Source organism: Bos indicus, chromosome 4 (genome assembly GCF_029378745.1).
Source record: "Bos indicus isolate NIAB-ARS_2022 breed Sahiwal x Tharparkar chromosome 4, NIAB-ARS_B.indTharparkar_mat_pri_1.0, whole genome shotgun sequence".
In the NCBI taxonomy this organism is placed as follows: Eukaryota; Metazoa; Chordata; class Mammalia; order Artiodactyla; family Bovidae; genus Bos; species Bos indicus.
In genome coordinates this window covers 117,034,703-117,050,785 of record NC_091763.1, presented here as the reverse complement: position 1 = coordinate 117,050,785, position 16,083 = coordinate 117,034,703, and the positions used below count along the sequence as shown (strand labels likewise).

The window sequence follows — 16,083 nt, the reverse complement described above, 5'->3', positions numbered from 1 at the left end:
GTGACGCTTGTATCTGCACAGACATCCTCTCCAGGGGGAGCGGGAAGCCTGCACTTCCTATATAGACATATGGAGACAATAACTCAAGAGTGAACAGCTCAGTGGTGTTCAACACTGATGCTGGAGGAGAATGGACCACGCGTTCGTGCTTCTGGTGCTGACGATGCCAGCGAGAGAGGCGTGTACCTGCTATGTGACCAGTTTTGGAAAAGTTCAAGTGTCAGTCGCTCAGCCGTGTCCGAGTCTCTGCGACCCCATGGATTGTAGCCCGCCAGGCTCCTCTGTCCATGGGATTCTCCAGGCCAGAATACTGGAGTGAGTTGCCTTCTCCAGGGGATCTTCCCGACCCAGAGGTCAAACCTGAGTCTCCTGCATTGCAGGCGGATTCTTTACCATCTGAGCCAGCAGGGAAGCCACTGGTTTTTTTAAAATTCCAAGATAAAGAATAACAGTAGCTTCAACGGCAACAGCTGCGGTTCACCTGTCCCAGGGGCTGTTCTAAGAATTGTAAGCGCATCAGTCCATTTAATTTCCAAGATGACCTGAGGGAACCTAGATGGTCTTCACGCTTGTCTTGCGGATAAGAAAACAGACCCAAAGAGTTCAGATCTCATTCCGGTTCATGGGGATTTTACGTGGTGAAGCTATGATTCAAAGGCAGGCTCGGTGGCTGCAAAGACCCTGCCCTTCCCCGCCAGCTCTGCCGCTCGCACACGCGAGGGCTTTGTAAAGCCCACCACAAGCTGCAGGCAATTTTCTGGGAGATTTCCTGGTCTGACCAAGATTTCCCATCAGGTAAATCAGAGAAGTAACCAACAAGCACATCCAAAGAGCTACAAATCCATGGTCTGAATAAGCATGCAGACGTGAACATGACTCTCAGTCCCCTGAACTCCAGGCCGTGCAACTGTCTCTAAATCTATCAGTCCAGCCAGAATGAGGCTCCACGGGCGTGTCTACCACCAGGATGCAGCCTGCTAATGACTGAAGTACCGGATCCAGGTACTTCAGAGATGTTAGCATTTGAAGAACTCAATCAAGAACGGACACTCAGAGTGGCTCCATGAGCTTTGCAAAATATCAGGATCAAAATGTGTATATGGCAGGAGGGTGGTTTAATAACAGTGTGAGAGGCATCAGAAATACTTTCTTGCTGATAAAAACCTGGTGTGCATGTCCCCTACCTGCATCTGACAGTCCCGGGCGAGGGCTGTCCGCTGGGACCTGTGACCACAGTGGACCCCGCAGGCTTGATCCACCGATCACAAGTACAGAGCTTGGGCAGGGGACATGGGAGCCTAGGTATACAGGTCAGCACACACACACCGCTCACCAAGCATGGAATAAACCACAAGGTTAGTCAAAGACAAAGGCACATGCCATGGGAACTAAGACTTAGAATTTCACTTTAGGGAATCTGGCAAGATTGGGGTGACTAGGATGATCTGGGAAGAATTCTTTATGGGAACATATTTCCCGTGGAAAGTACACGTTTTCAAAACCACCCCAGGGAGCTCCACAATTTGGTCATGACAACATTACTTCCCACGTGAGCCATTTCCTCAGTCAACTCCCTGTCTCCTTGAGAATCCACCTGCCAATGCAGGAGATGCAGGAGGCATGGGTTTGACCCCTGGGTTGGGAAGATCCACTGGAGGAGGGCATGGCAAGCCATTCCGGTATTCTTGTCTGGGAAATCCCATGGACACAGAAGCCTGGTGGGCTACAGTCCATGGGGTCTCAAAGAGATACGACCGAGCGACTAAACAACACACATACACACACACGCATCTGACTGCCTCGGCAACGGAGGTACGGATGTCTCATAAAACAGCAAAACAGGTGATGACTTAAAGTTTCATTATTGAAAAGTTATTGGCCAAAAACTCTGTGCTGTACCACTATGGTAGTAGCAGTGTGGGTCGCTCAGTCGTGTCTGACCTTTGCGACCCCATGGACTGGAGCCCTCCAGCCTCCTCCGTCCATGGGATTCTCCAGGCAAGAATACTGGAGTGGGTTGCCATTTCCTCCTCCAGGGGATCCTCCTGACTCAGGGATCAAACCCACGTCTCTTACATCTTCTGCATTGGCAGACAGGTTCTTTACCACTAGGACCAGCTGGGAAGCCCACCACACCTCGTGTATATGATGGCAATGATCAAAATGGAACTAATGTAAACAGTGTTGACTGGAAAATACAACCACCTCTGTAACACTGGAAACCATGAACCTTTCATAAAAATTTGGACAATCCAGCCCTTTGCTCATAAGCTTACATATTAGGAGCTTTGCAAAATCTCTAAGACTTGCATGAAAGTACAAATTCCTAACAGAATCTCCCTTTCTGAGTTCTCAGAAACTGGATACACCTTTAGATTCTGGGTAACCAACTTTGAAGTGAAAGTGTTAGTTGTTCAGTCACGTCCAACTCTTTGCAAACTCGGGGACTGTAGCCCACCAGGCTCCTCTGTCCATGGAATTCTCCAGGCAAGAATACTGGAATGTGTTGCCATTCCCTTCTCCAGGGGGTCTTCCTGACCCAGGGATCAAACCCAGGTCTCCCCCATGGCAGGCAGATTCTTTACCATCTGAACCACCAGGGAAGCCCAACTTGACCTTACTAAACCTTGAAAGAGTTGTGGGACACTTTAAAGTCATCTTTAACCTCAAATTAAAATCAAAATACTATGTAACTGCATGACATTTGCCCAGAAGAATAAAATATGCACTTTACTCATCAAGATAAGTGTGTGGCCGCTGTGAGGGCAGGAATCTGCACAGTCAGTGGGACTCGAGGGCAGGAATCTGCAGAGTCAGTGGGGCTCGTGGTCTGATGTCACAGACGGCCTTGAGGGCACGTTTCCCAGTGTGGGGGCTGCTTCAGTGAGTTAGGGGGTTTCCTATGGAGTGCATGTAAACCTTGGCTCGAGGGATGGGGGCTCCTGGCACTCCCCTGCATCTCCTCCTCCTCTTCCTCAGCCCTTGATATTCTGAAATGTTCAACATGTTCAAAAGATCCTTTCTGGGAAACAAAACAAATCAATGTGGCATCTGACTGCCAACAAGCCTATGGGCTGTGGAGTAGCTCAGAATTTACGTAAGCTCTGCTTCTCAGAACTAACATCTCTGAGTGAGTCAGGCACCCTGCAAACACTTTCAGGGTATTTTTTTCCTCTAATCTTGCCCCCTACCGTTTTTTAAAAGGAGCATTTGGAGGTGAAGCAGTTAAGTCACAGATGAGAAAAAAGCAGCCTTCAGAGTTTACCTTCCTATTATTAAAAAGGAGCTGAGATTCCTTGCAGGCTCCAGGAGTCGAAGCATCAGTGTATATAACCTTCCAGGGAAGAGCACTCAGCAGACTGAGCTGTACATCAACCATGATTGATTTAGAATATTGGGGCCCTGTTATCACACCAACACAATTCCCTGTAAATGCCCTAAAGAAACATTTCTTTTCAACCAATCTGCTCAAGCAGAAGCTTACCTTGAATTGCAAGGCAATGAGTTCTTTTATTAGGAAGATACTAAAAAAGATATTCTCAATTTCCTGGTGATGGAGTTTTAAAGAAGATTATTCCTAGAGTGGGTTGAGGCTCTTCCTGCTGGGACCCCAGTGCCCCGCCCCTCTCTGGGGGCCATGGGGTTGTTGCCCTGACCCCTCTGCCACCTGTAGGGTTGTCTGTCACAGGACAGCAGAAGCGTGGTGGATACTGTCCATTTCGTCCCGTGACACCCTCGGGTGAGCCCAATGAAACCTCAAGGTCGATTCTCCTGGGGCCCGGAATGCAGCTCAGAAACAGACCCGTGGGTGCTCTGAGCAGTGGTGACCACGATGGAATAAACATGAGGCTTCCGGGGAGACCACAGGGAGGGGGACCGTTGTGATGAGCGCTCCAGCGTTCAGCCAGGAAGCCAGCTGCACAGAATCAGGACCGTGGTGGCCTCTGGGAAGGGGCTTGGTGGAGGGAGGGCCTTCTGAGATGAGGGAGTGTTCTGTGTCTTTTGAAGGATTTCCTTTCAGAAATTGTTTTATTATTCTTACTGTTTATTTTTATTTTTTGGCTGTGCCACGTGGCATGCGGGATCTAGTTCTCCAACCAGGAACTGAAGCTGCACCCCTGGCAGGGCAGCATGGACCCTTAACCACTTAACTGAACCTGCACCCCCAGCAGGGCAGCGTGGACCCTTAACCACTGGGCTGAACCTGCACCCCCGGCAGGGCAGCGTGGACCCTTAACCACTTAACTGAACCTGCACCCCCGGCAGGGCAGTGTGGACCCTTAACCACTTAACTGAACCTGCACCTCCGGCAGGGCAGTGTGGACCCTTAACCACTGGGCTGAACCTGCACCCCCGGCAGGGCAGCGTGGACCCTTAACCACTGGACTGCCAGGGAAGTCCCACGTTCTACGCCTTGATGGGGTTGCACAGAGCATGTTAGTAAGCCCACCGAACCGTGGCCTTGGAACTGTGCATTTAACTGTCAAAGACTTCCACCTCAATTTAAAAAAATGGAAACCCAGTCACAGAACCTTGAGCCTCAGTGGCTTCAGTGAGATTCCAGTGGGAAGTGGGACTGAGCATATATGTTTCTGTGCTCTGTTCTCCAGGATATAAAAAAGCTGCTGCAATGCAGAGCCCAGGTTAAGGGACGCACCACACTGATGAAACATGAGCTCTTCCAGGCTTGGTCACGCCCAGGCATCCCAGAGCCCCCGGTCCAGCCCCGCACAGTGGACTCCTGTTGTGTTCATGGGTTCTCAGGTGGGAAGGTCGAGACGGGTACCCACTGTGTATCAGCCTGGCGCCCATCCATACCTGCGTGTCCAGGAGGGGCAGTCCTGCAGCTGAACAGTGACACCCCCCCAGAGCATCTCCCCTGACCTCGTGCCAACTCGGGCAGATGACCTACCCTCACCACTGCCTCCGTGGTGAAATGTCTGTGACACGCTCATCTCAGAATGCGCTCTCGAGGGCGCCATGGACGGGGTGTCTGTGGCCTCACAAAATTCACGTGGAACCGAATCCCCGCGGTGATGGTGTCTGGAGGCGGGGCCTTTGGAGCCTCCATGATGGGATGAGTGCTCCACCAGCGGGATGAAGGGGCCAGAGCTTGCTCCCTCCCTCCTTCTCCCCCCGCACCCCCATCCTGTGAGGACACAGGGAGAAGGCGGCCATCTGCAAGCCAGGAAGAGAGCCCTCACCAGACATCAGCACTGCCGGAGCCCTGATCTTGGACCATGTGAAAGAGACAGAAGGTTCTCAGGCCACCCAGACTGTGGTCTATTGGTATCACAGCAGCCTGGACTACGGCAGGTGACATGAGGTGCTAACAGGCACCAAAGCACTTAGCATGGTGCCTGGCAGCTAGCAGCAATCAATACACGACTGTTACCGTCACAGCAAAGTTCTCATCAGCACGGAAAGTGAAAGTGAAGTCGCTCAGTCGTGTCTGTCTCTTTGCAACCCCAAGGACTGTAGCCTAACAGGCTTCTCTGTCCATGGGATTTTCCAGGCAAGAATACTGGAGTGGGCTGCCATTTCCTTCTCCAGATGATCTTCCCAACCCAGGGATTGAACCCGGGTCTCCCGCATTGTAGGCAGATGCTTGCTTCAGAAAAGAGCTGCTCGCTCAGATTTCAGAGGTTCAGTAACGCCCGCCGCCGGAGTCCTCCGGCGTCCCAGTGGCAGGAAACGTCCAGCGAGGTGGATGGATGCATGCAGGCAGCACCTCACCCTGCCCGTGGGGGTTTACCCTCTGACGTCTTCCCCAGGCAGAACCAGGTGCTCCGCCTCTCGGAAAGGGAGCAGGGGACCTTGGAGTCTGGACCCTGCCTGTTCCAGAGTCACCCCCAGCATGGCACAGGCTGGCGGGTGCCCAGCACACCTGGCCACCAAGTGAGAGACCGACACTGCAGGCCCCCGCCGGCCGCCTGCTGCTCCCCGGGGCTCCACATGCCCTCTGGAATTTAGCTGACGCTCCAGAAACCAGAGCTTAACTGACAGAGTGCACATCACCACCACGAACCGCCGTGAAGCAGTGGCAGCCGCGCCCACAGGAACGGCGCCCCGCCCCCCGCGTACCTTCGTACAGCCAGTCGCTGAGGCCATTGTAAATCACGCCTTCCTTCCCAGTGGAGACCACGCGGATGGCCTGCTTCCCGACGTGCGCACAGTAGTAGATATTGTTTTCAAAGATAAATATCTAATTGGAAAGAGAAAAAAAGCACAGCATTAATCAAGGAAGCAGTTCCAAACAGGGTGTTCTTAAAACCCCAAAGCCAGCCATTTGGTAGGCATTTTCCTGGTGCACTTATTGGACAGAACAAGGGTCTCAAGATCCCTTGGGGCTCACCTGCCTCCAACACCATCTACACTGAGGGTCAGTCAGAGCCTCAAACTACACGCAGTCCACCCAATGCTGTCATTTACCACCTGGACAACTGATCTGAAACCCGTGGGGGTGTTAACATCAAGTCGCCTTGACTGTGTTAGCAATTGTATTTTCCCTAGAAGTTATGAAGGGGGGGCTGGGAAACTGGAAACCTGAGACTTATTCACTCAACATTTACTAAAAACTACTTAGTGGACTTCCCTGGTAGCTCAATCGGTAAAGAATCTGCCTGCAGTGCAGGAGACCCGGGTTCAGTCCCTGGGTTGGGAAGATCCCCTGGAGAAGGAAATGGCAACCCACTCCAGTATTCTTGCCTGGAGAACCCCATGGATGGAGGAGCCTGGTGGGCTACAGTCCATGGGGTTGCAAAGAGTCGGACACGACTGAGTGACCAACACTTCGTGGGAGAAGTGGGCAGCAGAGGATGACACGGTTAGCTGGCATCATGGACTCAATGGGCATGAATCTGAGCATTAAGTTCATATCTCCCACTAACTCTGGGGGATAGTGAAGGACAGGGAAGCCTGATGTGCTGCAGTCCATGGGGCTGCAAAGAGTCGGACATGACTGAGTGACTGAACACCACCACCACTTGGTGGGCACCTGCTCTGTGCCAATCCTGAGACAGCGTGTTGATGGACGAGGTGGGATGTATCATGCACTTTCATCCTACTTACAGTCTGGTAAAGAAGACAAACTTTAACAGGAGAATGCTCTGATGGGGACAAGTAGAGATGTGGGGACATGTGACGGTACCGCTGCCTTAGGACAAAGGACAGGCCTGAGAAAGTGACCGAAAAGTATATATTTTTTAATTGTGGTAAAACATGCTCGACATGAAACCTGCCACCCTGGCTACTTTTCAGCGCATAGTCTGCTGGCATTAAATGCACTCACACTGTCCTGCAACTGTCCCCACCGCCATCTCCTGGACTCCTGGCATCCTGCAGAAATAAAGCCCCCCCCCATAAAACACTAACTGCACTCCCTGCCTGCAGCATCCTCCGTTCTACTTTCTGCGTCTTAGGCACCTGACGACTCCAGGGACCTCATAGAATAGAAAAGTGCAGTGTGGGTGCTTCTGTGTCTGGCTCAACTCACAGAGCAGGATGTCCTCAAGGTTCACCTGGGTTGGAGCAAGGGTCAGCGCTCGAGAAAGTGGGTTTTAGGTTGCGATCTGGACAGGGAGCATGACAAGGAAAGGGGGTGGAGAAATGAGATGACAAGGGGCAAACAGCTTGCGAGAAACCAGAGGCAGGGCTTGGGGGCTGGGGGCACTGGGCACACGCTCCCAGTGACCAGAATCCTGCCAGGCACAGGACCCCAGGGGCAGCGGGAAGCCTTGGCTGAGGCTTGAGGAGGGAGCGCCAGGGTTGGGGTGAGTCTTCTGCAGGTGAGCCCCGGGCCATGAAGATGGATGCAGGGAGGACAGGCAAGCGTCAGCCTGTCACCGCAGAAGTGAGGATGGAGGCCGACTGGCAGGGACAGTGGGGAGGATGCCCTGAGTGTGGCCAGTGCAGTCGGGGAGGAGGCAGAGAGGGCCTCCGGCTGCTGGCTGGGCGACCCGTGTGCAGCACTGAGGTGCCCTGGGGGATGTTACAGCTCTGACCTTGGGTCAACCCCAAATTCTCTGGGGCTGGGGAGGAGGGTGGTCTAGGTCAGCAGCTCTCAAACTCGGCTGCATATTAGAATGATCTGAGAAGCTCTGAAAACCCTACTGCCAGGTCCAGGAGCCCAGCCCAAGGATCAGAATCTAGGGGTGGGACCCTGACATCTGTATTTTAAAGAAACACTCCAGGTGATTCCAGTTCAGTTCAGTTCAGTCGCTCAGCCGTGTCCGACTCTTTGCAACCCCATGGACTGCAGCACGCCAGGCCTCCCTGTCCATCACCATCTCCCCAAGTTCACCCAAACTCATGTCCATTGAGTCGGTGATGCCATCCAGCCATTTCATCCTCTGTTGTCCCCTTCTCCTCCTGCCCCCAATCCCTCCCAGCATCAGGGTCTTTTCCAATGAGTCATCTCTTCGCATGAGATGGCCAAAGTATTGGAGTTTCAGCTTTAGCATCAGTCCTTCCAATGAACACCCAGAACTGATCTCTTTTAGAATGGACTGGTTGGATCGCCTTGCAGTCCAAGGGACTCTCAAGAGTCTTCTCCAACACCACAGTTCAAAAGCATCAATTCTTCGGTGCTCAGCTTTCTTCACAATCCAACTCTCACATCCATCCATGACTACTGGAAAAACCATAGCCTTGACCAGACGGACCTTTGTTGGCAAAATAATGTCTCTGCTTTTGAATATGCTGTCTAGGTTGGTCATGTGCAGCCAAATCTACGAAATAGCAGCCCAGGGTAAAAATCCAGCGTCTTCCGGGGCTCTTAAAGTATGCATGAGCCTGTTCACAAGGCCCTGGTCAGTTCTGCATGTTTTCTGTGTCTAAATGCTCTGCCTTCCACCCCCAGGGGGAAGCAAATCTCCAGCGTCTATAGAAGCGGAGCTACGTGGACCAAGAACAGGACTCAATCTTTTTTTTTTTTAAGTAATTCTAAAAAATATATTGTCAGTGTCATTGACGAGGCCAGTGAGAGGGTGTTTTGCAAGCATAGAAAACAGCGCAAATATTGACATTTTAAACAGAATTATGCCGAAAGGGCAGTTCCCACAGACGGTTCTCACGGAAGGATGGAGCTGAAAACTCGTCAAGTATCAGCTTCCTGCTCAGGCCTCCTGCCTCTTAAACATTCACTTCAACCAGAAATGAGCTGGAAAACTTCCAGACACAAGTACACATCCTCGTTTAATTTCTGCAGCTGTTCTTACGAGTTTGCCAAAGGGTAAAAATGTATTATGAAATTTTAACTTCTTTTTATGAGTTCTAAGCCTAACAATGCATTTTTGAATCAAGTCAGACCATAGCCAATTAATATTCTGAATAAGTAAAATTTGCTATGATAGATATTAAATCCATTTTCACGCTGGCTGCATTTTTAATGGAAGGAAAACAAAAGGGAACAAGTTGTAGGGAACAACACATTTTGCTTTGAAGATGTTCACGTTTACAATGGGAGTCTGTGTTCTACAGAGCTTCAGTCCCTTCCAGGCCCCACAAGGGTGTCTGCACCCAGTGCTCCAGGAGCACAACAGACCTGCTGCGGGACTGGGCCAGGGCTGGACTCCCAGAGGTCCCTTTATCTGTCACTGGAGATAAAGGCATGGGCTTCCTGGGTGGCTCAGTGGTAAGGAATCCATGTGCCAATGCAGGAGACACGGGTTCAATCCCTGGGTCGGGATGATGCCCTGGAAGAGGACATGGGAACCCACTCCAGTCTTCTTGCCTGGGAAATTCCATGCACGGAGGAGCCTGGCAGGCTATTGTCCATGGGGTTGCAGAAGAGTTGGGTATGACTGAAGCAACGAAACAATAATGAGATAAATGCAGAGCCCAGTCTTAGGGTGGGCGTGAGGCTGAGTGAGCTGACAACGTCAAAGCACTGAGGACAGTGCCCAGCAGTCAGGGCTCAGTAACACACCCGCTAGTCTTTCTGTGGTTACTCTCATCACGACAAAGTTTTATTCTGCCTGGAGGCGTTAGGAGAGGATTCCTGGGCGAAGTGACCAGGAAGAACACCCACGTGTTCCCAGGGTGGTTACAAGAAAGCCCAGAGACACATGGAGCCCAAAGGGCAGCTTGTCATCCAAGGACGCCGGGGATGGGACAGTCACCACAGTGGCACAGTTTAGCCGTTGGTTCTGGAAAATCGAGGCCCAAAGGCAGCTATACTGCCCGGCTCAGGGCTTGGCTGAAAGGCAGCAGCACAGCTCCAGCGGATGATAAAGCAGAAGGGACGCTGGACTTGAAACAGAAACCTGAATTCGAGCTGAGACTGTTAGACATCCAGTTCTGAGTCCATTGCTTAACCTCGGCCTTGTAACTTAATTTCATGTAACTTAATCTACAAAACACGAGGTTGACTGGATGATCCCTAAGGTTTCCTCCATATTTAAGCCCGTTGAGTCCAAAGGTATCTGACATCTGGAGAAGACGTTCAGCAAGTTAATTAGTGATCCCACTACCACACTCGTAATCGAAAGGAGACTATCCTGAAGGGGAAAGTCAACATTCACAGTGAACCCAACACGTTACTATTCAGGGGGAAACAGATTCTCTGGATTCCAGCTAAAACCCCCAAATATCACTCATCCCAGGTTTCAAAATTGACATGGCACAGCAACTGCCCCTCTCGAGAACACATTCCTGGAGTGGTCACGATCCACTGATCGCTTTCCCCCTTGTTTCTTGCTTCTTCTCTTGAGTTCCCCTGCTTCCTGACCGAGCACAATTTTACTTACATTTCCACAATAAGGGAGGATGAAAGATCCTGTTACACAGGACATTAGTTTACTTTATAGGGTGAGATGGAACGGTTCGTGTGGTCACGGAGCTCCCACTGGTTCAGCAGTGACGATACGCTGTATTCCTATGGCAAACAGGATCGTCCCTGTTGTGTTCACTCTGTTCCCACTGGAAACTCTACACAGTTGACCCATGACACTGGAACACTGCACATGGATGAAACACGTCACCAGAACATGGAAATTCTGCCTCTAGACCTTGAAACCTGGCCAACGCATCCTTCAGCAGACTGTGCAGGAGAAGCAAATGGCTGATGGAGAGGCCGGCTGACCTGGGGAGGCTGGCGCCCATCAGGTTCCTGTGTCCACCTGGCCTTAGCTTCTGTGTGTATTACAGACATCACCTCTAGTCCCCTGAAGGGCTTCGTCCACGGGCCACAGAGCAGCAAGTCAGAAGCACCAACTGTGACTAAGGGACTGGACACCCCTCCTGTGTTCGGAGCTGCATGGCCTCTGCACAGAACTCGACCTTCTGGTTAACTTTCTGCTTACTGCCTGAACACTGGTCAGGGTGGGTGCGGGCTGGAAGGGGAGCGCTCTACTGCTGACATGCCGCCGTTGGCCGAGGAGAACGGTGCCCACCGGGAGAAACTGTCGCCGTGGCCTCTCCGAGTGTGCGGCTCCAGTCACCAGGCGCATCCTTCTGGGCACCTGGGGGCTCGGGAGGGGAATACGGAGGGATTCCACACCCACCCACGGGGGTCCTGGGTCCTGTGCTGTCACCTGGCAGTGGGGACGTGGAGGAGAACCCCCAGGGCTGCGAGGAGTCCCGTGGGGGGCTACACCCAGGGGCAGCTGCTGACAAACGGCCCTTGTCCACACCCTGCTGAGCCGAGCTGGTGCCAGGCTGGTGCCAGGCGTGTGAGTCGACCTTTCTGCTTGGCAGATACAAGAGCCCCTGTGGGTGTTTCCGAGCAGCCATCAGCCTCCTGGAACAGCCCATGTTGCCTGAGTTCAGGTCAGGAGACAGCGCTGACTGGGTCTCCACTGGAGTGAAGTTGTTATGCAACAGTGACAGGAAGGATGTTCGCCAACACCCACGGGAGGGTGAACACAACGCCGCTGGGATTATCTTTTTGAAAAGCAAACCGGCTGGTGGGAAATCACACATCAGTTTGGCCGACCATGAGGTGGAAACCGGGACAACAAATGCGGCCGACCTCTGCCTGTGCACCCTCAGCATTGCTCTGGCGTACAGGGGAAAAGTTAAAGCTCACGACCCTGCAACTCAACAGATACACGGCACATGACTGTTTTTGATAAAATAGACTGTCTGGCATTTTATTCCCTTCTAGATGAGAGAGAACGTGAGAGGGTTGGTGGGTGGGGTATAAAATTTAGTTTTAATAAAGCTAAAGTTATGTAACATACGGTTTTGCACAATGTTTGAGAATCTATATCAGAAGTGCTTTTCCATATCATTAAGCATGCTCTGAGACGTGCCTTTTAGGAGATACACTGTAGCTTATTTCATTATGTCTCTGCTGTTTGACATCTATTCTGGTTTTTATCACAGTGAAAATGCTCTCGTGTGCATCTTAGGACTTGGCGGGGTCTCTGCCGTTTTCCAAGGAGACATTCCCATGAGTAGAAACCATGCCTCCTGCTCCTTGTGCAATAAAAAAAAAAAATGGGTGGAGGAGACGAACAGGTGGGCCAGAGAACCGCATGAAGTACTGACCATACAGAAGTGTTCATACAAAGAACAAAAGGAAATCTGATAACAATGCGAATATCTTGTTTATCAGATTTTCAGACTGAACAGCAACACCCAAAGTTGCTCGGGAGGCCCTGTGCTCTCCTGGTGGGGGCAGAGGCTGGCTGCACCCACAGTCAGAAAACCATGTCGAGAGGGACTTTTCTTGGGTAGATTATGTGAGAAAGATGCTGGACAGAACGTATAGCCTTCTCAAACCGTGCCTACAGAACCTGACGCCAGTGGGAAGCTGTGGCCTCTGATCTAAAGGGGAACAACAGACGCATATGTGTGTAGACGCTTGCTGTCTCCTAGGTCAACACGCCAAGGTGCTGAGACTCGCTCTCCGATTACTCAAGTTCATTTCGGGAACTGAGCAATTCTTTGCTTACTCTGCTTTGCTCTCCGAGCCCCTGCTTTGGCCATTCTACTGCTCGGCTGGGCAAGGAAGTGACCGTCTGTTCCTTGAGTTGGTGTCTCAGTCTGGAAATGCACTGATTGGGGGGGTGGCAGCGGCGGCAATGCTGTTGAATCAGTGAGGGTTTTACAGACTCTTAATGGCTCCTGTCCAATTCGGGAGCATCACCATCAACCCCAAAGACGCACATGTGAGCACCTCCAAAAAGCCAGGCAGGGCGCTGGGCGCTGGCTCTGCAAGCTCTCATCTGACTGGTGCTGGAGCCACAACTATGCTGTGTGAACAGCTCACGTCCCCAGTCCACCCACTGCCCCAGATCCAGCACACTTGGCTCTAAGGTTGGTTCCTGCCCAGGCAGTGGTGGGACCTGGCAAAATTCACACAACTGTTCTGCCTTTGGACTTTTGCACCTGTGAAATACAGATAATCATACCTGCCGCGTCTGCCTCGTGGTGCTATCAGGAGGATAAAAAGGGAGACAGTTGTGCTGCAGGAATGCTGCAGAAAAACTTGAGGGTTTTAAAGCACATTTAAAGGAAATGCACTATTAGCATAATAACTATCATCAGCCCATCCAGTCCTTGCTGCTAGGATACCGACAAATAACGGAGTCCTTTCAGCTTCTCATGTCGGCACTGCCCATCCCAGCCTTTCCTCCAGAAATCAGTGCAACACAGCGCATCACATTTCGCCGCAGCAAAATAACACGGATTTAACGCCAAAGAGCAGAGTTCAGTGCCAAGAAAGAGAAAGTCTTCCACATTATCTAAAACCATCCTTCTAACTACAAAGTACTCACATTGCTCATCCTTTCAAATGTCAGCCACAATCTAGGAGAAGCATGTGAAACATCACCATACAGACCCTCCCCTCAGTGCAAACGGTGGAGGAAAAGCATGCTTTTCAGAGTCGGGCCCTCAGGAACTCTCCCACTGCTGAACTCGCACTCTAATCTGCAGAGCTCAGAGGTGCTGTTTTTCCAAAGCTGAGGGAAAAGCCTCAAGATGAAATTACGCTCCGGTGCAGCTGATGGCTGTGCCCAGTCCCCTGGGACATGGGAGCTGAGCGAATTCACAGTGACCACGGGGACAAGGCTCGGGGCGGGGGCGGGGGTACCTGCCTAGCCCCCTCTCCTCCCCGTGGGCCTCTGAGTCGTGGGCCTGCCCATGGACAGCCTGGTCAGCCTCCCCAAACACCAGGCTGGGGAGTGCCGGGAGGAAGTGTGTGAAGGCACTTCCTGCGCCAGGGTCAGGGCACCTGGGCGCGCAGGGCTTCCGAGCCGGGACGTGGAGGGCGGGCAGCAGCTCGTCAACCCCGAAGGTGCCAAGCCCACTGTGGGATCCGCCTCTGCAGGCCTCCTACCCTCTGCTGCCTGTGGCCCGCAGCTCAGCCCCTGCCGGAGAGCTGGTGCTATCCATGGCCGCGCCTGGACAGGGCACCCTGTCCCTGGGGCACCCCCATTCCTGGCTCATGGGGGTGGGAACTCTCGGTACCCCTGGGAAAGGCCCCCCGGAATCACTCGCTGTCTGGGGTCAGAGTCTTCCACTGAGCAAGTCGCCTTTCTTTAGAGGATTTGGGCGGGAGGGACCTTCATAGCCACATGGGGGCCTCTCTCAGGGGCTTCGGGGCTGCTGGCAGCTCCTGGAGGGGCCCCCACCCTCCCTGGGGGCACCACCTCCTGGGCCGAGCTGCGTGCCCCTCAGCGGCGCTGTGGTCACCGTTAGGAGTGCGGCTGCCCCGCAGCCACGGCTCATCCTTCCAACAGAAGGAGGGCTTCCCGGGTCACCAGACTTGGGAGAGTATTTGCCTCTTTGTATTGAGAGGGTAACAGGCAGGGAGGCCGGGGGTCTCCAAACAGAGGAAATAGCCTGCAAGTGTCAGCCATTTTTATCTCTCTTAAGTGGCAGGAGGAAACAAACTAGCAATATTTTTTCCTTCTCTACACAAATTTAAAAGAAGGTTTCTCTTAAAACACTGTGTTGCCATAATGACACTTGGTTTCACCTGAAGTTAACCATTCTCAAACCTAGAGGTAACCAAGGCCTTTTTCTTACGGGAATGTTTGTCTTAAGCTATGCTAATGTGCTATGCGTTTACCCCGACTCTGTCTTCAAGTTGGTTCCGCCTCTTGGCTCAGAACCTATTTGACAAAGCAGTATGTTAGACTCAGATATTGTTCTTCTAATCTATGTAAATGAAATTATTTGTATGGTGGTCTGCCCTTCTTCAAGATTCAAGTTAATCATTTTACGGCCCAGGATGAACCATTTGGTGCCAAGATTATCCCAAGATGTATCTTATGGGTGAGGGGCCTGGTGCCATTCTGAGTTTTAAGACATTCCTTTCTGTCATTAACAGACTGCTAGTGACTATATAACATCCAGCTGAAGACTAGCAGGGGGGTACTCTTTCTGCCCCCTTCTGATGCCTATGTCAGAAGCTTTCTCTATCTCCTTTATACTTTAATAAAACTTTATCACACAAAAGCTCTGAGCGATCAAGCCTCGTCTCTGGCCCCGGATTGAATTCTTCTCCTCTGGGGGCCAAGAATCCCGGTGTCTTACTGTGATTCAACAACAACCTTTCAGTATAGAGGAAGAGTGGTATTTGTCAGTCCTTTGTGGTGGGGACATATATAAAGATGCGCACTTAACTTTTTCAAATCTAATATGCACAAATTATTCACATTTCAGTCTCACCAAAATTCAAATGTATTAAAATTGATGGTGTGTCAACGCTAAAATTGTAGCATATTATGCTTTCTTGGAGGTAAGTGAAAAAGTGTTGATTTTACAGTACACATTCATTTATATTTGATGAATTTGGGGGAGCAGCATTTGATATGTCATTCTACGCACTGTTCAAAGTGCTTTATATATATTAACTTTTCTGAGGGAATTATTTTGGTGGTAACCCCTCTCCTTCCTGGGTAGGGAAGATCCCCTGGAGAAGGGATAGGCCACCCACTCCAGTATTCTTGGGCTTCCCTTGTGCCTCAGCTGGTAAAGAATCCGCCTGCAATGTGGGAGACCTGGATTTGATCCCAGGGTTGGATAGATCCCCTGGAGAAGGGAAAGGTACCCACTACAGTATTCTGGCCTGGAGAATTCCATGGACTGTATAGTCCAGGGGGTCGCAAAGAGTCGGACATGAATGAG

General features: G+C 51.5%; 1 protein-coding gene across 4 annotated transcripts in view; it reads right to left on the bottom strand.

Annotated features, from left to right (window-relative positions):
* DPP6 (dipeptidyl peptidase like 6) overlaps positions 1–16,083 on the bottom strand; it is a 960,318-nt gene that overhangs the window by 117,183 nt on the left and 827,052 nt on the right. For all 4 annotated transcript variants that reach the window (XR_011566384.1, XM_070788461.1, XM_070788459.1 and 1 more), the window contains exon 8: positions 6,085–6,205. Coding sequence is in view for 3 of the 4 variants with exons in the window: in XM_070788461.1 (XP_070644562.1) it covers positions 6,085–6,205 (121 nt within the window). In the remaining variant the exon portion in view is untranslated. The remainder of the gene's footprint in view (positions 1–6,084; positions 6,206–16,083) is intronic.